This window comes from Choloepus didactylus, chromosome 7 (genome assembly GCF_015220235.1).
Source record: "Choloepus didactylus isolate mChoDid1 chromosome 7, mChoDid1.pri, whole genome shotgun sequence".
NCBI lineage: Eukaryota > Metazoa > Chordata > Mammalia > Pilosa > Megalonychidae > Choloepus > Choloepus didactylus.
Window position 1 is genome coordinate 1721878 of NC_051313.1, and position 22493 is coordinate 1744370.

Consider the following 22493-nt stretch of genomic DNA (forward strand, 5'->3'; position numbering starts at 1 on the left):
ACAGATTTCAGGAAACCAAACCAAACCATGCCTTGGAAAGTCACAGCTTATGATCAGAAGCACATTTAGAAACATTGTTGGCTGACTATATACATAGCTCATCAGCAAGCTGGCAAAGTCTGGGTGCTTAAGACCCGTGCAGAGAGGATTTACACGTTCGTTTTACTCATGAGCTACTCCACACTCTTTGCCAATGTCTCAGCTAGTATCATGTATACATAGATAAAAACAAAGACAACTGATTTTGCAAAGCGAATAAGGAAGCTATAGTGTTCTCTCCTCTCCTTGAACCATTTGTGTAGCTTCCCCATATTCAAATTTTAAGTTAAAGTTACAAAACCAAACTCTGGCAGGAATGTAGGCAGTAAAGCACGCAGTTACTCAGTTATAAGTGTTTCTATATGGAGGAAATAAATGTAATATACTATCCTGTTTACAGAAAAACAATTACTTAAGTTATATTGATCCTTAAAATTAGCCTAAGATAAGATAGCAAATACGGAAAGATGGGCAAAGAAAGTGTGACACTCCCAGTTCTGATTCTGAATCTTCTGCTAAATCAATTTAAGCATCACGGAATTCCCAAAACAGTGAAAATCAACACATACAAACATGATTCCAAGCAGACTTCAGTCTTATTCAAAATAGATTCAATGTAGATCCAAAGGTAAAAAAGAAAGAGTATGCCACTCATGTTTCTTATAGAGCAAGATTTAATGCAGTATCTTAAAAAATTAAACGGGATGATATTTAAATAAGTGTTACTTAAATCAGGGTCTCATTTCTATTCTTTAATCTCAAAACACCTGTTTCTGCAGCGAGCACGTGCCCACAGAGACCAAAGGGCCGGTTGTAATTCGGGACAGGCTTGTGCCGTCGAGGCCGCTGCTCTCCATCCCGGCCCAGCCTGTCTGGGGGAGCGGGTCCCTGCCGGCTTTCTTCTTCTCACTCCAGGAATCCTGCATCTTTCCTATCCAAGTGCAAGTATAATGTATTCGAAAATTTGGGTCAACGTCTCATTTTCCATGTGCTTTGGATTATTTCATAAAAGGCCTTAAAATTCCTTTGAAAGATATATTTTGGTCCTTTTCCACAATATCAATTCCCTTGAAGTAAGAGGTAAAGTGAACGGACACAACATTTTCCAAAGCAGAATATACTGCATTAATTCAAAACGTGGGTTCTCTTCCAAAATTGGGCTAAATGGTAATAGAAGTATTGTGAGTCTGCCTTTAAATGTACTTTCAAGGCCCAAACCTTGCGGAAAAAATGCACAAGCAGTTTCGTATACGATTCAAACCACGAAATCTTGGATTTGATTACATGTGCTCTGAAATAAATTCTCCCAACACTGCTGTTAGAGATTCGAGAAGGCTTCTCCACTTGGCACAAACAGTAACAGTGATGTCCACTCGGCCCCAGTTATAAGCACAAACACGCAGGAAGAGCCGGGAGAGAGAAGAAATGCTGGTGTCCGTCGTCGGCACCAGATCTGAAGGGCACTGTCCACCGCGGAGGTCTGGGGGCCGCACCTTGTTCAGCAGTTGGAGGTGACCCCACTAGGGCTATTTCAAGTACATGCCTAAGTGTAACGATTTCACGGGGACCACCAAAGTTTTGAATTTTTAAAAAAGGTGCAAAACAGAACAGCAAGCCTCCTAAATAAAGTCCACGTCGTTGCAGTGGAAGAGGTGGACAAAAACAAAACAAAGCAAAAAGAGCATTCTGGAGACCACAGAGAAGGTTTTATTATCACTCCCTGGGCTGACGCTAAAAGCCCCAAGGTGGAAGTCTCATCAAATCCTGAGGAACTGACATTTAAAAAGGCATCTGAAAGGATATCATCACTGTCCTCCATGCAAGGCAGAAGGCCAGGAGTCTGTCCCATACGTCATGGCGCCACTAGAAGTGATACTTCCAGAATGTTCTCCTTTCAAATGTGTCAGCACCAGCCTGCATGGCGATCCCCGGTGCACCCCACCATCTGTAAGTGGGTCTTGGGTTCTGCCTGGAACTGAGTCAGGTCACTCTGCCCCAAACAGCAGACACCGTGTTAGCAACACTGGGATTTGCTCCTTGTTCCCTGGGGGTCCAGCTCCAGCTTGATCTTGCCATCCTCGTTCTCCTCCTTGGCAGAACTCTGTTGGTTCGCGAGAATGGTGCCCACCAGGAACCGGGCAGCCTCGTCTATGTTCACGTTATCCTGCAATGCAGAAATGGAGAGCCGGGTCAGCACTAATTCTCGGACCGAAGCACGGAGAGTGTGAGTGGGGACTTTTGAGGGGTGTGAGCAGAGTGCCAGCTCCACGTTCTACAGTGCTCACGCATCCAGCCCTGCGAGCTCGGGGCCATTGCACACTGTGGCCATGGAGCCTGCTTCTCTTTACCAAGGGTCACCTTTTCAAGGTTCCTGTTTGTTCAGCTTTGGGTTCTGAGGTCAGTAAGATGTCCCGATGGCTGAATGGGTCGTGATCTGCCTGCAGCACACCCCACATACCTGAGAGCACTCGAGTGAAAAAGTCCTGCCCTGGAGTATCTAATGTAAGAATTCAAAGTAAATCATAAGAAGTAAGACGTTACAGGGCTCAATCACACTAAGACATCTATGTCTGATCCCCCTCTCTGAGTCCCAGTGACTGCTTTTGGTTGTCAGGTCTAAACAAATGAGAAATGATGTTGGGGTGACGCCGCAGGTAACACCAGCTCCCGCAACATCCCGGTGTGAGTTTACAAGCTGTTGCTAAATACAAAGCCGAAATGCACAGCAAGAACTGTGCTTACTTAAAAAATGTATTTTACTTTTCATTTTTAAATAATTTCAGATTTGCAAAAACATTGCAAGGACAGTGAATATTTGTGGGGTCCTGTGCTGGTTTGGATGTATTATGTCCCCCAAAATGCCATGTAATTTGATGTAATCTTGTGGGGGCAGAGGTATTAGTGTTGGTTAGCTTAGAACCTAATGAGTATTTCCATGGAGATGTGACTCAATCAACTGTGAGTGAAGTGTTTGGATAATTTCCATGGAGGTGTTACCCCACCCATTCAGGGTGGTGTTAATCGGATCACTGGAGTCATATAAAGGAACAGACAAGAGGAGCTCAGAGCAGCTGTGACTGATATTTTGGAGAGCAACTGAGAGTGACATCTTGAAGAGCAGCTGCAGCTAAGAGAGGACAGAACGCCCCAAGAGCAACATTTTGGAGAACACCATTTTGAAATGCAACGTGAGAGCAAGCAGATGCCAGCCACGTGCCTTCCCAGCTGACAGGTGTTCTGGATGTCATCGGCTGTTCTTCTGTGAAACTGTACTCTTGTTGATGCCTTAGTTTGGACCTTCAGTGAAGGTAACCTGTTGTTGTCACCTTACCTTGGACGCTTTTTGGCCTTAAGACTGTAACTTTGTAACCAAATAGCCCCCCTTTAAAAAAGCCAATCCACTTCTGGTGTTTTGCAAAAAGGCAGCATTGGCAAACCGGAACAGGTCCCTCCACCCCAGGTCCCAGGCTAGCCCTGGGTTCGTGTTGCACTACCGACCTTATTCAAATCTCATCAATCATCCCATCGTGGTCCTGTTTCTCACCTGTGGGGCACCTGCCCTCCCTGCCTCTGCTCTCCTCTAATCGGAGTCACTCCTCTGGGTCCTGCTTTCCAGACCTTGACACTCCTGAAGAGCCTTCGCCAGAAAACCTCCCTCAGCACAGGGCTGCTTGCTGGTGCCTTATCAGTAAACTTGGCTCAGGCAGTTTTGGCTGGAAGGAGACGTCAGCAGAACCTCTTCATGGGGCCTTGAGAGGTGCTGGCCCCTGGCCCCCGGCCCCCTCCCAGATGACATCCACCAGGTGTCTCCGCGGAAAAGGCAGCCATTTTCCCTGTAAGTTCAGACAAACCAACCTCCTGTTTCTCATCATCCTTCTGCCCACTAACGTCATCAACTGATGCTTCTTCCTGAAACAGTCATCGCTGGGTGTGTGCCGAGTGGCGATGCTCCGTCTCCACGTTCCCTCACGTGCCTGCACTGGGATTCGACTGCAAGGAAGGGCTCTTCTCTCCTCCCCATCTATGAATTCATTTGTTTATTCCTAGCATGGATTATTGTTTTATTCAATGACTTGAATCCATTGAAATAGTCATTTAATTTGTTGCTCAAAGTGTCCTGGATTTGGGAGCTCCACTGAGGAGGTGTCTGTGACTGTGACCTGCCCCCACTTTCACCATCATGATCCTCCATCTCTTCCCCTTGAGGGTGGGTTTCCATAAAAGCTAAAAGAAGCCCAGGGGAAGCCAGCAGAACAGGTAGGCGGTTTGCAGAGGCAATGCTTTTACATATGCACAGATAAGAAATCCACAGAAACGCTGTCTTTCTGTTAAGATCAGAGTCCACTGGTGGTTTCACGTTGGCTTTCTCAACACCAAAAGTCTGCTTATCTGGCCCTGCGACGTGAAACCTCCGTGCACATCAGCAACCCCTCCTGTTCCGGTTTGCTAATGCTGCTGTTACACAAAATACCAGAAATAGATTGACTTTTATAAAGGGGGTTTATTTGGTTACAAATTTACAGTCCAAGGGCCATGAAAATGTCCAAATTAAGGCATCAACAAGAATGCACTTTCACAGAAGAACAGCCGATGACATCCGGAACACCTCTGTCAGCTGGGAAGGCACGTGGCTGGCATCTGCTGATTCTTTGCTCTGGGACTCTGATTTCAAAATAGCTTTCTCCAAAATGCCCCTGGGCTTGTCTCTTGTAGCTTCTCCAGGGCAAAGTCTGGGCTTTATCTCTTAGCTTAGCATCTCCAAACGTCCTTCTGTCTGCATCTCCAAGCATCTATAAGCGTCAGCGTCAGCAAGCATCTGGGCCTGTGTGGCTCTTTTTAAAGGACTCCAGTAAGCTAATCAAGACCCACGCTGAATGGGCAGGGCCGCACCTCCATGGACATAATCTAATCAAAAGTATCATCTGCAATTGGGTGAGTCACATCTCCATGGAAATAACCCAAACCAAATATCCCAGAAGACTAGATTAAAACATGGCTTTTGGGGGGACATAATATATCCAAACTGGCAAACCTCCTGACCAATAGTTTGTACTTGTGATTTTCACCCTTGCCTTCTTGTATATTTAGACTGTTAAATTTTTGACAGTCAGCTTTAGTGTTTTGTTTCCAGGTCATATTGGAAAACACTTTTGTTTTTCCCTTCAAAGTACACTTTGTACAGCTTCTCACCAAGGATCGAGACACCGAATTCACCCTCTAGTGTTCATCAAGGAGCATGTCACAAACATGAAGACTTCCCCAGTGTTCAAATTCTTTCATACACAATGTACCCAAAACTTGTCAAACGGTGTCTGAGCAGATCTTCCTCGGACACCCCCGGGGCACTGCGAGCCTTCTGCGGAAATGCCAGGCGCCTCCAGTGGCACAGAAGGCGTCGCCTTTAAAGACCCAAACTCAGGGAAAATGTCATTTTTCTTTTGCTCTAAATAAGCAGCTCATTTCATTTTAATGTAAAATCTGCCCTTCTAGGTCCTCCACACTGGCCCTTCTCACAAGCAGCCCTGCTGCAGCCTGCAGGGAGTTACAACATGTCCAGGCCACACTTCCCTTTTTCCAGGCTTTCAGAGGCCCGTGGCACACACCCACCTCAATACCTCACAGCCGCAGCCCACGCTGACGAGTCCCCCGGGCGCGGCCTCACCTTGGCAGAGGTTTCGAACCAGCCGGTGAAGCCGTGCTCCCTGCAGAAGCGGTCCAGCTGGGGGGCACCCAGGCCGCCGTGCTTCTTCAGGTCGCATTTGTTGGCCAGGAGGACCACGGGGATCGGGCTGCCGTTGGGAAGGAAGACTTTACTGTCCAGGTCGCTCTTCCACTTCAGGACTTCCTGGAACGTGGAGTCGCTCGAGACGTCGAAGACCACGAAGGCGCCGGCGGCCTCTTTGTAGTACACGCGCGTCATGTTGCCGAAGCGCTCCTGCCCTGGAAGGGACACAGAGGGTCAGGCGCGCGGCGGGGACGCCCGGGTGTGGACGCGCCCCTCCGCCCTCGGGGCTCGGGCTGTCAGCGGGTCTCCACCCCACGCTGTGGGGCAGGGTCGCGGGCATGCACGCACACCCACGGCCCCGGAGCTCCAGGGGCTGCCCCGGGGGGCTGAGGACCCCGACACGGTCTCTGCAAACTCCAGCGCGGGGGCCCCGCAGCCGCAAAGCCGCAGCCGCCTCCTCTGCCCGCGGCCCGAGAAGCCGGGAGCAGGGGCAGGGCGGGCGGCCGGCCTGGGCGGAGGTGAGGGGCGGGTGTCCTCGGCCGTCCTCCTCCACGGCCCGGCCCAATCGCCCCCCTTCAGGAAGGCAGACGGACGCCAGCCTATTCTTTTAGAACGAAAAGCGGCACCACGGGCTGTATTGCCACAAGGATCAATTAATAATTTAACGTATGCTGAATATTTTGGTTAGAGTCTACTGTGTAATACACGGTGCAGGACTCTGCAAAGCGCTCTCTCACTACCGGAGAGCACACCCATATCTGAGGCGGGAAGGACCCTCATCTTCGTCTGGCAGATGAAACAACTGCCCAGGACCGCCCGAGCTGACGCAGGTGCCCGCTCCCAGACGCGCCTCCAGGTCCCTCACGCCCCGACGAGCAGGACCAGCCCCTCCGGCCGCTGCCTTCATTTCTGAAGCTCACTTCAGGCTGTCAAATTACTGCCTGTAAGGCCAAAGAAAAGTGACTGGCAATCAATGCAAAGCCAAGACGTATAACCACCCGATCCATGATAAAGATGCTCTGATCAGATGCTTTCCTGTGAAAGCAAATGATGAAAAGCAAGCTTTATCCACCTTTTGATAGCAAATGCAAAGCCACCAAAAGATACAAAAGTCTTTCTCCTCCAAAACTCCACTGTCTACACTGCATAGTTTCCCTCGCGCTCGATGGATGATGGAAGAAGAAATCAGGAAGTGGCACAGTTAACGACAACCTTAAACTTCAACTGCTTTGTAACAACTCATGTGGGCTTATCTATTGTGATCATCCAAATGTCTGAATTTTATTATAACAAATGCTCATACATGAAACTCAAGAAGGAGTGAAACCCCCTGTAGTGTCCATGTTGTTGGCAATATAAATCTGATCAGCCAACTCTTCATTTATCTGGTCACAGTGCTGGCATTTATGAATGTTCCACGGCCCCTCGAGCCCCCATCCCCCAGGCATGCTCTCAGATACGGGCTGACTGCACAAAGTTCCTCACCATTCTGCAGAGAGCAGTCCGGTCCATGCAAGCAGCTCCTGCTCTGCATCCAGCCAGAGACACGTACTACCAACCACATCCATTCTTATGAGTTTTAATTATTAACTTTACTGAATATGAAAAAAACAAAGACCAGCTAGTCTCGTAAGATACTCTAGATTAGAAGACAATCGCATGGTGATAAGAAAGTATCTTTGGACCATCCCTTTAATTTAGAAAAGAGGGCAGGACACCAAACTAGTAAAAGAGAAGCACATAATTCCAGAATACATAGAGAATCATACTCAAATTTTTACTCACATAAGTTTTCTGGCAAAGCATAAGAGAACCAGGAATGTATATGTCAGAGCATTTTAGAGGAGGACCTGTGTCTTAGATGTATCTGATTTCCCTTATGTCCCTCAGTGGGATTCAAGACTCACCAAGTCACGACATCAGAGTGTGCTTTTCAACAACCACACTGTGCAGTTTGAAGCTGTGTGCACCCCAGAAAAACATGTTCTTAAAGCTAATCCACACCTGCGGGTGTGGATCCAGTGTAAGTAGGATCTTTTGATGTGGCTACTTCAGTTAAGGTGTGGCCCACCTCATGGGTCTTAATCCTCTTCCTGGAGTCCTCTATAGGAGAATGAAATTCAGATGAGAGAGAGAGAGAGAGCACAGAAGCCAGAAGCTGGAAGCAATGAAACCCAGAAGAGAAGGGAGAGACCAGCAGACAGCACTGTGTGCCTTGCCATGTGGCAGAGGAGCCGAGGATCGCCAGCAGCCAGTCCTTGGGAAGAAAACATCACCTTGATTTGGACATTTTTTTCAGCCTCAAACTGTAAGCTAATAAATTCCCAAATGGGTTGTTAAAGCCAACTCATTTCATGTATTTGTTGGAACACCTTAGAAAACTAAAATACACGCTATATGGCAAATCAAAATAATGTCAATTGTACTGTTAAACAAAAGAAAAGCAAAAACACAGGCTGGGAGACAATATTGCAAATCATATAACTGGTAAGGGATAAGGGTGTTGCCAGAATATATAAAGAACTTTCAAAACTCCAAATTAAGAGAACAAGATAATAAGAGAAAGAGATAAGGAGGGAGGGAGAGAGAGAAAGAAGTGGGGGAAGGGAGGGGAAGGAGAATACAATATGAGTCCATTTCCATCTAGTTTTAGAATATGGAAGCCAGAATAACACAATGTGCCAGTTTGAATGTATCATGTCCCCCAGAAAAAGCCATAATCTTTGATGCAGTCTTGTGGGGGCAGATGTATTGGTGTTGATTAGATTGGAATCCTTTGAGTGTTTCTATGGAGATGTGATTCAATCGACTGTGGACTAGACCTTTGATTGGATAATTTCCGTGGAGATGTTATCACACCCATTCAGGGTGGGTCTGAATTAAATCACTGGAACCATATAAATGAGCTGACAAAGAGAAGGAGCTCAGAGCAACTGAGAGTGACATTTTGAAGAGGAGCTGCAGCTAAGAGAGGACAAAACACCCCAAGAATAACATTTTGGAGAGTGCCATTTTAAAATGCAACCTAGGAGCAAGTTGACACCAGACATGTGCATTCCCAGCTAACAGAGGTTTTCCGGACGCCATTGGCCATCCTCCAGTGAAGGGACCCTGTGCTGATGCCTTAGCTTGGACACTTTATAGCCTTAACACTGTAACTTTGTAACCAAATAACCCCCCTTCATAAAAGCCCATCCATTTCTGGTGTTTTGCATAACAGCAGCATTAGCAAACTAGAACATACAGTAACAGAGAGATCAGTGGTGGCCTCGGGAAAGGGAGGATTGCAAAGCTGCAGGAAGGAAAGCTTAGGGGAGTGACGGAAATGTTTGTGATCTTGATGACTGTGATGTTTTATGAGGGTAAACATATGGTGAAATTTATCAAATAGTACGGTTATTACTATAATAATACTGCAATATTATTGTACACCAATCATACCTCGGAATGAGACACTATCAAGTAGAGCCCCTGGAGGTCGATGTAAAACGTCTAGCCTGGAATCTCCAGGGCAGCGGGTGGCGCGTCAGGGGCAGCAGCTCTCCCGGCCGCGGCCGCCCTCTGCCGCCTGCGCGTCCCCTGCCTGCTCTCACTCAGGGGACTGCGGGGCCCGCAAAGCCACGATGTTTGCTGTCAGGCCCCAAGGGGCTAGGAATCTGGCATTCCTTAAGCTGGAGGTGGAACACGAAAACTCACAAAGGTAGACACCTAAGATCTGCGTGTGGAAGTCAGACTACACGTTCCAGACGGTGTAAAACGGCACAGGCCCCGGGACGCACGGCGGAAGCGAACGCTGGTCCCGTAGCAGATGCTCGGCAGCGCTACCACGCGGGCTCCGCCGCAGGGGCCTTTCTCACACGTGCCAACGATCGCAGCAAAGCCTGGACGTTCCCTCGCCGTGTGCCGCCCGCACCGCGGCCAGAACTGTCTGCGAGGGACAGACCCGCGGCAGGCGGACCAGGGAGGCGGACAGAAGCACGTCACCCTCAGCGAACCCAGGGCCGGGGCCCCCACCGACGGCCCCCCGGCTCCCACCCGCAGCCTCGGGCTCCCGCGTGCGCGTTTTCCAAAGGGCTCAGGCGGGAGGGACCCCGCATCGAAAGGTCAAGGCCAAGCATTTAGGGAAGTAGGTTACTTTCCAAAAGAGTAGTGAAATAAGCTTCCTGTTTTACTCTGAGTTGTGATTTATGTATAAAATGGGCTGAAGTACTCCACTGGTGTTCTGAGATGGCCCCAGACTACCTTCTTTTCTCCAAATAAACAGAAAATAATGAACATTTCTAAAGCACATGAAGATTAATTACGAAGTAGGGAAATAGAAGATGAATTCATTTCAAATAATTTTAACATAAAAACACAGGTGGCTCTTACAAACCCAGCAAGGAGCACCTGGCTTGACCCAGGTTGTGGGAAAGGCCGAGAGGGGTCGCCTCTTACCCACACCTGGGCTACGCGCGGAGCCCCAGTCCTGCCCGTTGGTTTCAGGGCGATCTGAGCAGATCCTTAGCCTCAAGTGGGAACACTACCGACGTTCAGGAACGTTCCGCTCGCCCTGGCTTCTGAATATCGGAGGGTCGCCCTTCCTGCCCGCTCCAGGTTGGGGGTCCCCGTGCCACCAGCCCTGCCCCTCGGCTGCAGGTGCCCTCACCCTCGGCCAGGCAGGGGCCCCCGATGGCCTTCAGGGGCTCCACGAGGAGGCCCTCCCCTGCTCGCCCATCTGCTCGGACAGGGAGCAAGAGTGAGACATGATTCCCTGGTGTTCATGCCGGGATTTTCAGCGTTGTTTGGCAGCCTGGTCACCCACCCTGACTGCACGACGCCCAGACCCTCCTCAGCCCTCTGCCCTTGCTGTCCTCCACTCCAAACTGCATGCAGCGCCCTCTCTGCGGGTGAAAACGACGGGCACAGCTTCCCCTCCTCGGAGCCCACAGTCCGCTGGACACGGTGCCCGCCGCGTGATGTGTGCAGGGAGGCGCGGTGCTCAGCTGACTGTCTCCTTCCCAGGCCCCCGGCACGTGCCCACCACCGTGAAGGGCAGCACCTCACAGGTCCCTCCTCCACTGTCCCTGCCCGTAAGGTGGGGCCACGGCCTGGCCACGTGCGGCACCGATGGAGGACGCGGCTCCACGCATGTTCTGGCTGCTGATTCCCCGGCAGCGACCTGAAGTGTCTCCCCACTTTCTGCTCTCCATCACTGCCCCTCGCCAGATATCAGGGGTCAGCCTCTCCCCAAACTATGGGAAGAGGCTGGCATTCACCCCAGAATTGCACTGGAATTCTATCAAATATCTCAGGAAGTTTAAAGTTTCACACAAGGAATATTTCAGGGATTGCACCATGGCGCCTGCAGAAGACAGGTTCAAGTCCCAACCCGGTCCTGAGGTGTGAACCCATCTGCACCCAGAGCCCTGAAGTGTTAATGTTAGTTAAGATGGGTGCAGCCCGAAGGGGGAGCCGGAGCCCATGATGGGGGTGTTCTTAGAGCAAAAGAAATGGGACACGGGCAGAGAGGGAGAGACAGACGGGATAGAGACGAGAGAGGGGGAGAGGGAGAGGGAGAAAAAGGGAGCGGGGGAGGGAAGGAGGGAGGGAGAGATGGAGAGAGGGAAGGAGAGAGAGAGAGAGAGAGAGAGGAAGAGAGACAGACAGAAAGAGAGAGAGACAACGCGCTGTGTGCCGTGTGCCAGAGGCTGCCGGGCGCTACAGGCCCCGGAGGGAGCACGTGCTGCCAAGACCTTGATGTGGGATTTCCAGCCTCCAAAACCAGGAAACGGCACACTCCTTTAAGTCAAACAGTGGGTGGTACTCATCATAGCAGCCCTGGAAAACTAAGGAGGAATATAAGGAAGACACCCTGGGATGTGGGCAATTGACCATTTTATGTCCGCGGCATGAAATCTTTGTTATTCGGGGATTTTGCATGGCACAAGCTGCATAAACAAATCACAGGAAATTCCTGCACCGCTGAGTGTGCCAGGGCTGGGTGTCCCCTGGCAGGAGAAAGCCTGCGGTTAAGTACAAAGACAAGCAGCATAAGCTTCGTGTTTGTGTGCTTCTGTGGTGCATGTGTGTGCATGTGTGTGCACGAGTGTGCATATGCATGGGTGTGCGTGTGGGCACCTGTGAGTGTGCATGGGTGTGTAGTGACACGTAGCGGGGCCTGGGCTTTCTTAGATCTGCAGCGCGACGGGTGCGAGGCGCCAGGAGCCCCCTTTCTCAGACCCTGACTCATTCTGGAAGCGAGACCCTCCCCCTGTGTTTCCGGAGATGCCCCGGGAGGCGTCCTTAGCCTGGGGGACTTTTACGTGGGACGGCACAGCCCCCCTCGACAAGTTACCCGCCCCTACGCCCCGCTTAAGGCCCCCTCGCTGGAGGCAGACCCCCCTCTGCTGCCGGCCGCTCTTCCCCGGGCTGCCCGAGCTCACCAAGCGCATCACGGTCGCCGTGCAGCCAGCACATCCCACTGCTCTAGTCTTTTATTATTATCATAGAGATTGTACGTTTATAGAAAAATCACACAGAAAATACAGAGTTCCCAGTAGCCCCCATTATTAACACCTTGTGGTGCCTTTGTTACAACTGACGGAAGAATATTAAGATTGTCCTATTGAGCGCACTCCATGGTTTACAACAGGTTCACTGTCTGTGTTGTAAAGTCCAATGGTGTTTTTTGAAATTTTTATTCTATCCTTCCAACAATGTGTTACTTCCTTCTCTAGAAGAGGGAAGCTTTCTTGTGACTTGGCATTTTCTTGGCAATGAGGAAGGAGAAAAGTAACACAGTGCTAGTGACATAGCCTTGAAAAATATTTAAAGAGCCACACGACTCCTACACTAAACAGAGCGAACCTTAAGGTATGCAAGTTGAGAAAAGGATAAAGAAGTTTATCTTAATATTTGTAAGTATTGGTATTGTTAAATGTACTTTACTTGGAAATATAATACTAATGACTTTGAACAGGAGTTGAAACAACAAAATTAATACATTTCTAAAAATATGTATTCCCATTATTCCCATTGAGGAAAAGAAAATCACAAAATAGTTTGCTCTCTCTTAATAGCTAATGCAGATTTCTGTTACCTGGGTTTCAAAAGGGAAGTACTGAATTCCAAACTGTTATCAGAAGCATGGGCCAGAAATACTGTCTCATGAGATTTTACAACTGGTTTTGTTTCATATTTTGATGTTTATCTCAATATTTTAAATTCATGCTATGCTTTATAATTAGCTAAATGTAGTTTAAATGCTAATTGAAACTCAAAACTATAAATTTCATGACTAAAAACAAATCAAAGCAATTGGACAAAACGGTGATTAGTTTCCTAAGTTCAAGTGCTTGCTCTTTCCCATCCACTGAAAATCACTCCAGGTGATTCAGTAAAAATGTCTACCTTCTAATTAGTGCATGAGAAGTCCTTTAAAAAAATCCTTAAATCTCATGCGTTTCAGAGATGTAGCTCTTCTGACAAGCTTGCTGGCTGGTTGTGATCATTCGGTCAAGAAGCGACAGAAATCTCAATGATCGTTCTAACAAGATAATTATGTAACCATTAAGATTTTTTTTTTTAATTTGCAACAATGTGACATCAAGACAGATTCCAAGTTTTATCTTAAGAGTCTACAATAGAAGCCTCACAGGCATTGCCATTTTTAGGACACCAAGTTAATGAATCACTATGTTACAGAAACTTGCCCCAGGATTACATGTTAATGTTTAACATGATAAATGTCAGGCACTGTTAGAAGTAAATAACATCTTACATAAAGAGCTACCATAATGCTAGCCAATAAATTGAGGTAACTATAATCAGATTGTTCTGCTAATGGCCCATTTTCTGTTTGTTTTATGTCCCTTCACTAGCTTGCACAATTTTCCACAAAAAAAGAGAAGCTCTATTATCCCCAGAGAAAAGAGGTTTAAAAGCTCCGGCATCAAACCAGCGCTGCCTGAGTCTGGACTGGGGACACTGCCTTTCAGCAAACACTGTTCTCCTGAGGGAAGGTATAAATGGAGCCCCACGACTTTACACAATTCCTTTCCTCTGCCAAGTGTTTTGGTTTTTTTCATGCACAAGGTGAGAGAAGGACAATATAAAATAGTTACGCCTCAGGAGTCAGAAATGACTGGGTCCTTACCCTAACTCTGCAGCATGCAGTGTGCCACCCTCAGGCAACCCCCCCCAGCCTTTCTGAGCCCCAGTTTACTCACTGTGAACTGGAAATAATTCCTGTTTTCCTTATTATTGTAAATATAAATGAGAATAAAAGTTAAGTGAAGGACGGTGATTAGAAAGCAGCTTTTAATAAATGGCAGCCATTATTTTCAGAGGGTCTGTGGCCCAAGGTCGCCAAGTCGTGGATCCTGTGCTTAGATTCTGACTGTCCCTGGGCCCGGAGAAGCAGAGCGATAGGGCGGGAGATTGGCACAGCCGCTACGCAGATCAGTACCAAGCACCCTTCAGCTCACGCCACCACCCTTGGAGATCAGCGTTAAACAAACCTGCTTGTCAAGCAACAGAGTCAAAACTGAATTTTAGAAAGTACGGAGGAGAGAGCCTGGCATAGGAGGAAGCACATGCTGCTTCTGAGGCGGTGACAGCGGCACCCCTAGGCCGCCCGCGCACCCCGCTCCAGGCGGAGGCCAGGGACGCATCCGGCTTCCGGGCTCCCCGGACACAGCCGGCTGGGGTGGGGCGGGCAGGTGTGGCCTGGGCCTGCGCGACCCGGGGTCACTTTGCTCAGACCCAAAGGGGAAGAAAAACCAAATTACCTTACTAATTGTGTCTGAAGCTGTCGCAGCTTTAACAGTTTAAGACAAGGGGCTGTTTCCTTTCTTCGCAAGAGCAGGAGGTGGAGCAGCCCTGACACAGCCCCGGGGCGCGCAGGAGGCAGCACCCCTCCGGGCCGTGCTGGGGTCTCGGGGCGCGGCGGAGGGGTCCTGGGGCGCGGTGGGCGGGGCCTGCAGAGGGGCGGGGCCTCTCCCGCGCGCTGGCCCCGCCTCCGGGAGCTCTGCTTGGGGAGGTCCGGCAAGTGCTTACCCCCCGCCCTGGCCTTTGCTGGGGGTCGCCTGCTCCCCGCGAGGGCGCACTGCAGGGAGACGCGCTCGCAGCGCAGCGTCCATTTACTGGACAGCGTCCTGGGTTGGGCTGTAAACCCCCAAAAGGCACGAACCCAGGCCTAAGCCCTGGCCCCGTGGATGTCCTTGAGGACGTCACTAACTAAGAAGGGGCCAAACTGGGTAGGGTGGCCCTTAATCCACCATAGCTGGTGTCCTTATAGGGTGAGAAAAGCTGGACCCTGAGGGACAGAGAGAAGACGGCCGGGGGGGGAGAGGGAGACTGAGGCCACCACAGGTCAAGGAGCACCGGGGACTGCGGCCACTCCAGGGGTCCTGCCACCCCTTGACTGCGGACGTCCAGCCTCCAGAGCTGCGGCTATGCACTTCTGTGCAAGCCGACGAGCCCTGGAACCTCGTTCCAGCAGCCCTGGCAAACTAAGAGCACCGCCCAGGGGGAGCCCAGGGCTCGGACGCCTGCCTGAGCCGGTCCATCGAGCTGCCCCGGGGCTCCACAGACGCAGACTCAGACGTCTGGGGCAGTGGCCAGAGGAGAGCACATCTACTGATACGCTGATGCAAGAGAATACACATTTTAAGCACCCAGGAGATTCCACTGGAGAAGCCTCCATATGATCCCACTAAACAATAGAAAGAGATTTAGCTCAAATTCAAGGAGCAAGAGAAAAAAAAAAAAATGCTACAGAGACAGCTTAAGGAAAATATCAGAAAAGAAGCAAGTGCAAAGAATGGGGAAGCAGAAAATGTAAGGCCCTCGGTCAGTTAGCAGAGATCCTTAACTCAACCCCTGCAGGCAATCCATATTTGTGTTCTGTCGTTCTCAAAAGAAGGTGAAGAAATGGCATGTGCCTGGATGACTCAATTGTAAAAAGCACAGAAACCTTTTCTGCAAATGTAAGTGGACAGGACTCCAAAGCACCTTTTTCCTGACATGTTGCCTCTCCTTAGAAGTCACCCCACATTCCTTCGTTTGTGCCCTTTTCACCTTTCAAGAGAGATTTCCACATTTCTAATACGTCTTCTCTTCAACCTGTCAGGCGGGCCTCTCGCTGTCACTTAAGTGTTGATTAAGTGTGAGAGTCTCGCTATTTTAAGGATATGCTATTCCTGGGCTACAAACTTAAGGCCTTCAAAGTTTTGTTCTTTGGAGGAGCCGCGTTTGACACCATAGCCCTCAGCCATGCTCTCTTCTCCCAGTCTATTCTAATAAATGCCTGGGAAGGAGAATAACGGACAATTCCATATTCAAGGCCTAAGAATACTGGAAGCCAGGGATAACACACATGACAGATAAAATTCATCCTAATATATCTTTGGAAATGAGCCTTCATATTTGGAATAACGCACACATCCAGGTTTAATCAGAGGCCAGGCTAGCTAGCGTGTGCTGTCCGGCACTTGCTCTCCCGGGTGTGCACCACGTATGCAGAGCAGAGCTCTGTTACCGGCAGAAAAGCCCAGTATTTCAAAATGCACAAAATAAAAGACAGAACCAACCAAAACTTGTCAACCTTGGAATTACTGTGCAGCATAACAGAAGTATAATAATAGGACATTCCAAATTGATAACATAAAGAGTTGTTAATTATCAAAATGAGTATAAACTGTGAGTTAAGTGTTCTCATTTAGGGAGAGCGGAACCATTCAAGATTTAGGAAAGAGTCTGTGCTCTATTCTGGCGCCAGTGAGGCAACACCTGGCTACACTGTTAAAATTGCCATCTTGCCGCTTTCCCATCTCGGAAGCAGGGGACCTGTCCCCAGGCAGGGCTATGGATCACCTATGCCCGGACTCCTGCAGCTCCCTGAGAGCTGAGAGCTCTCCCCTGAGATCCAGGGCATCTCTAAAAGCTGTAACACCAAAGGTAGAGTGGCTCGCAGAGAATTGTTTGAGGGAAGTGGCTGGGAGCAAAGTTAGGGTTCAGCACTTCCTATCAGCACAGCACCATCTCCTGCAAACCTGAGCATCCTTCGCTTGCACGGCTGACGGGGCAGGTAAGAACGGGAGCATACGCCAGGGCCAAGCTAGCATGCCTGCTGCTGGGGGCTGTCCATGTGTCGTGACACAAACATGCCACCAGCTAAGGGTCCTGCCAGGACAACTGTGGGTGCACAGTGCAGACTGGGGCACACAGAGGCGTTTCAGGAACAGAGAGACTTAAAGATGTGAAACGGGAAGTGGGCTTGCTGGTGACTCAGCACAACAGGTGAGCTTGGATAAAGCTGAGGGATGGGAAGAGCCTCCCAGATCAGGTCACCTGTGTGCAGGAGACTAAACCAGGCCTTTCCGTGAGCTCTCAGGTTGTGGAGCACCAGGAGGCACGAGGAATGTGGTGGCATCCGTGGCAAAGCCCCACGTAACAACTACCTGCACAGATCATTCCCCAAAGCCCTGCTTTGCCATATGTATCAGAAACTTGAATCTTAATAGGAAACCTTGACTGATAGACACTGACAAGGTGAGGAAAACATCAACAGTAATATTCCAGATTCTTGATCACAAAGATACAGGAAAGTGACAAAAGAAGACCTGAGACCACGAGGTGTAAAAGTTGGTTGGCGATGTGCTAAATGGTACAAAGACATCAGGACCAGCCTTCTTATTTAGAAAGGAACTGAAAGAATAAAAAATGGATTCAAGTGTGGTGTATGTAATTTGTGTGTCTTCCAAGCATGTACTTTATGCCTGGGCAAACAACAGCAACACATACTTCAGAGCAGACGGTTTCCAATTTGTACTTTGGCTCAAAGGTGAGTTTCCCACTCAGATTTTTAGAAAGAAATGTTGATCATAAGAAGCAAAGCCCATCAATCAATATATGACCACTAAACTATAGTAGATCTAAAGGGACAAAGCAATAAGATTTAGCCAAGATCAGCCATTACATTTGCCTGAAAAAATTCTATTAATGCTAATAGCCTTACAAGAAGTAGCAAGCAAATACTCCTCCATCCATAGCAAACATACAAGGAAGGCCAAGACATTGCACTCCCCTCAAAGGCATTCCTGCGGCATCTTAGTTTAGAAAGTATTCACTGAGGTCTAAGTAGACTTTAGCTACGCTTTGGGCAGCAGTTTGATAGGCACAAATTCATAGACAACACTTACCTAACTGAAAATTACATTAAAGTGCATCTGTATTTTGAAGTAGGTTACATCAACGCAGTAAGAAAGGACTTGGAAGTTTCAACAGATACAGTGGCTCTTAATCTGAAGAGTTTAGCTTAACTTGCTTGGCCACATGTACAGAAAACATGAAACAATTCTTGCCTGTCACCCTTGTCCAGGCTTTCAAGATAGAGACTGTTGACATAATTTCATTATCTCCTTGTCCACCCCTAAAACAACAAAATCTAAGTGGTACTAACACCACACCTTAAAATGAGTCATTTTCAAGAGACTGGCTCCACCTACCGTTTTGCAATCAAGGAATATTTCTATTCTTTGAGAAGTGAATAGGATTCAGCTTTGTCGCTACATAAGGCAAACATGTTCAGCCACGGGGGAAATTTCTGGAGTTCTCCAGATGGCCTCCATTACCTCATTACGATTTAATTCAAATGGGACTGGGACTCGGCCGCTGTTCAAATATTCAAACTAAAACACAGTTAATGATGTAGCTTCCCAAACTGAGGTTAAACCAAGTTATTCTGCTTCTCTATTTTCTTAGATATTAAGACTCCATTGCCGAAAGCCTTATTTATATGGTGAGCCTTCTAGTTTTCTTCTAATCTAGTAACTGCTGTTTAACTTGCTTAACGCTATGGAGAACTAAACATCCAGGAATCCCTTTTGGGGATCTTAGAATTTTGCTCTTCTGCCTGGCCAAGCTCAAGTTTTGGATTTAGGCAAAATGGTAAGGATCTCTATCCCATCCCAGCACATAACATGTCCCAGCCTGATGAAGATTGGGTGTAGCTTTCCTGGCTATGTGGGTACATTCTAGAAAGATGGAAAGAGGGGATACTCAGGAAGGAAAACTGTTACTCATACTTTCGGTTTCCCAACTCTCCAGATATAAGAATTTTGGCCTGAGGCTTAAAAACGAAACTATGCATAAAAATCTAGTTACTCATAACCATTTACCGGCAGCAGGATGCAATCAAAATTTAATACCAAATACCATATTCTTTTACATAAAGAAGAAGGAAAAGTCATCAGCCCTGGGTTTTAAACGCTTCTGGCGGATTCCTGAGGAGGGACCCTCACATTAAGACAAACTTTCGAATTCCCTGGCTTTCTCAAGAAGCAAGGCAGTCATTCAGTGTCACTCACGATGCCCGTGCAATAGCAGGAAGTGTTTTGAAAGAAGCCTCTGGCTTCGGATGACTTTTCAAACGAACTTTTGGTTTTCTGTAGCAAAAGAGAGAGAGGCAGGGATAAAATGAAAGAGAAAGAAAGAAAGAAAAAGGAAAAAGAAAGAAAGAGAAAGGAGGACCAGTTAAACCTAAGCTGAAGGCTGACGGACCCGTTGCTCTGAGGGACTCACATGCACACATTTTTTAATATATGGAGATAAAGTTTGTTCTTAAATAAATGAGAACATAGGCGTCAATTCTTCAGTCCTTTCTCCAAAATTAAAAGCTGCAAGTGGAAGGAGCCCTAGCGGGGAAGACTGGCCTGCCCTCCGACCAGCCCGCCCCTCCCCGCACCGCCTGCTGCACCTTGGGCTGCGCACCCACCGCGCCCTCCGACCCCAATCGCGGTCCACTCAAATTGCTGCTGGAGCCCTGTGTCGGCCCAGCGTTGGCTTGGGTGCCACTTCCCTATTTAAATTTTCCCCAAGTTCCTGATTTACCAGCTTTTTACATGAGCACACCTGTAGCAAATTTGTTCCCGATTCGGTGGCATAAGCGGCAGCAGCCATCCCACGTGCTGTGCCAAGCAGAGCCCAGTTTTCATATACTACAGTAAGGGGAACTTGCACCTCCAAAGTGGCCATTTAAGCAAATGCCAAAGAAACAATATATTGGGAGTGGGGGGGGGGTTGTTAGGGACGGGGTGGAGGTGAAGGTCTCGGGGAAAACTCCCGCCCGAGTCTCCAACCCAGGCCGACCCCGGAGTGGGAACGCCGGTGCGGGAGCGCGGGTGCGGGAGCAGGGGGCGGGCATGGCACAGAGAGGGTCTCAGGAGCGTATCTCTGCAAAGGGGCCACGAGCTGGTCTTGGTGAGGTCCCCTGGCCCCCTCTCAACTTCAGGCCTCTACGTGAAGGATTAAAGTTGACCAAGACGCCTCTAACCCTAACCCTCTTCTTCACGGGGTGGCGCCCGGAGTTCTGTGGAAGCTGTCCTGGGGCCCCTGGGGAGCGAGCAGCCCTGGAGCAGGGGCGTGCGCTCCATCGTTAACAGTCAGAGGGCTTCCGCCCATGCCCAGCGGCCTTTACGCATCCACTTCTGCGCGTGGTCCCGCTGAATTCCCTCGGCCCCTCGCGACCCGTCCCGTCTCGTCTCCCTGGGCGGCCTGGCTTGCGTGTTCCCCTAAACGCACCCAGGAGGCCACGCTCGGGTCGAGGAGAGACCAAGAGGGACCCGGAGAACCGGGCGCCTCGGCCAGTCGGACCTGCGCGCCGCGGCCCCCGGTCCCTCGCATCCGCGCTTCCCACGTGCCCCCGGTGCCCCCGCGCGCGGCTCACCCGCGATGTCCCAGAGCTGCAGGCGCACGCGTGTGCGCGGGTCCCACGCGAGCACCTTGAGCGCGAAGTCCACGCCGACCGTGGCGCGGTAGTGCTGCGAGAAGAGCTGGTGCACGTAGCGCTGGATCACGCTCGTCTTGCCCACGCCCAGCTCGCCCACCACCAGCACCTTGAAGAGGAACTCGCGCGTCTCGGGCTCCGCCGCCGCCCCGGGCGCCCCCCTGCCCGGCCTCGCCGCGTCCCCGCCCGCCATGCGCCCGACCCCGGCCCGGCCCGCGGACACTGCCCCGCTCGGCCTGGACTCCGCCGCCTTTGCGTCACGAGGCCGGAACCGCCGCCACCGCGGGGAGGGGACGGGCCGAGAGGGGCGGGGAGGGCGCGGGGCTGGCCTCGGGCCGGGAGGGGACCTGGAGGGAGGGCCGCGGCGGGGCGAGGGCGGGGACCGGCCCCGGGAGGCCGGCAGGTGGGGGCCGACTCGGGGCTGGCCGGAGCCGCGTGGTAGCCAGAGGGAGCCACTGCGGGCCGGAAAAGGGCTGTGGCTGCTGGGCCGGCTCCAGAGCACCCCGGGCGGGCGCCAGGACCTGGAGGTGGACGTCCAGGGCGGGTCCTGGGTCCCGGTGGTGGGCGGGCGGCGGGGCCGGGGCTGGGACCTGCCGGGGAAAGTCCAGGCCGGGGCTGGGGCGCGGGGGTGGGCGTCCAGGGTAGGCAGGCCTTGTGCCAGGCGCTGGCCTGGGAATAGGCCTCCCTCGCGGCCCCTGCCAGGCGGAGTTGCACATGTGCTGTCGGGTCTTGCTGAAGAGCAGATTAGGATTCAGTGTAACTGGGTTGGGGCCTGAGTTCCAGAATTTCTGACAATTCCTGGGTAAGATCGATCCTGTTGGTGGCCTGCGATTTGGGGGGCAAGGGTAAGGTCGGAATTCAGTAAGCCCCTCACCTGTCCTGTACCTGACTGACTTACCCGGGGAGCCACCTCATTAACCCAGAGATTCTGTTTCCCATCTTGGAGGTAGATCTAAGAAATCTCTATTAAAACAGATCAAAAACAAAACAAAAACACCCCTAGGTGAGTGCAATGCACACACTTGAATTAAGGAACCACGGATTTAAATGGTGCCAGGTAACATGTAAGCACTGAACAGTGTCTGCTCGTGCAACTGAGCTGGAGAAGGTTGAGTGGAGCAGGGAGCCGGGTTGGGAGGTGGGATAGTGGGGTGGGGGGGGGGGTGAGGTAGCGGGGTGGGTGTGGGGGGTGGTTCTGAGCATCCCTGGAGAGCAGGCCTGATATTTTGGTAGGGAAACAAGTTTTTGAGGTTTTTTTTTTTTTTTTTTTTTTTCAGTGTACAAAAAGGAGAAAATGATATAATAATCTGAGACCTGTGGCTGAATAAATAAGACTGTTTTAAATGCAAATTTCCACTCAATGCATATAGCAATAGCTCCCTTAGACAGCCGCCCCGCTCCAGCGAGAAGTCAGCTGCTCCCTAAAACCTGGAGGCCTCTGGCGGGTGCTACACCCCCATCTGCAACCTGTTCCAAACATTGCCCCGCCCGAGGATTGCCCAAGCAAACGCCACTGCCTCCTACACATGTGAGAGCAAAGGGTAACCTGCCCTTTACACCCCTAACTCCCCTGGAAAATCTATTCACTCCTTTGTTTATTCAAAAGATTGCAATTGTGCCAGGGAATTTATTAGAAACTCCGGATACAATGAAGAGTAGAATAGAGGAGGTTCTGGCTGTCAAAGACTTTACGCTGTAGTGAGAGTAACACAGATAATGAAAAACCATCAAATAAAAGAGATACTTTCAGATCATCATCATTTTAAATTACAGTTATAAATTTTATGAAGAAAACAATAGCTGATGTTACTGAGTGGGAAAACATTGCAGACTAGAAGCTACACTAACCAACAGCACTTCCCTAAGGGAAACATGGAAAGCAGGTGTCAAGCTTCATTTGTTCTTCATGAAGATAACAGTTGACCTGGGACTAACCCTTTCCAGCCCTCCGTGCTGCAC

The 22493-nt window shown here is 50.0% G+C and overlaps 1 protein-coding gene across 1 annotated transcript; it reads right to left on the minus strand.

Moving 5' to 3' along the window:
• Positions 1 to 1731: 1731 nt before the first annotated feature.
• RAB32 (RAB32, member RAS oncogene family) lies at positions 1732 to 20731 on the minus strand. The gene is made up of 3 exons (XM_037842495.1): positions 20475 to 20731; positions 5702 to 5979; positions 1732 to 2203 (listed from the first exon to the last, which is right to left on the minus strand). Exons 1-3 carry the CDS (start codon positions 20725 to 20727, stop codon positions 2054 to 2056), a joined length of 681 nt encoding a protein of 226 aa, XP_037698423.1. The 5' UTR covers positions 20728 to 20731; the 3' UTR covers positions 1732 to 2053.
• Positions 20732 to 22493: the final 1762 nt, after the last annotated feature.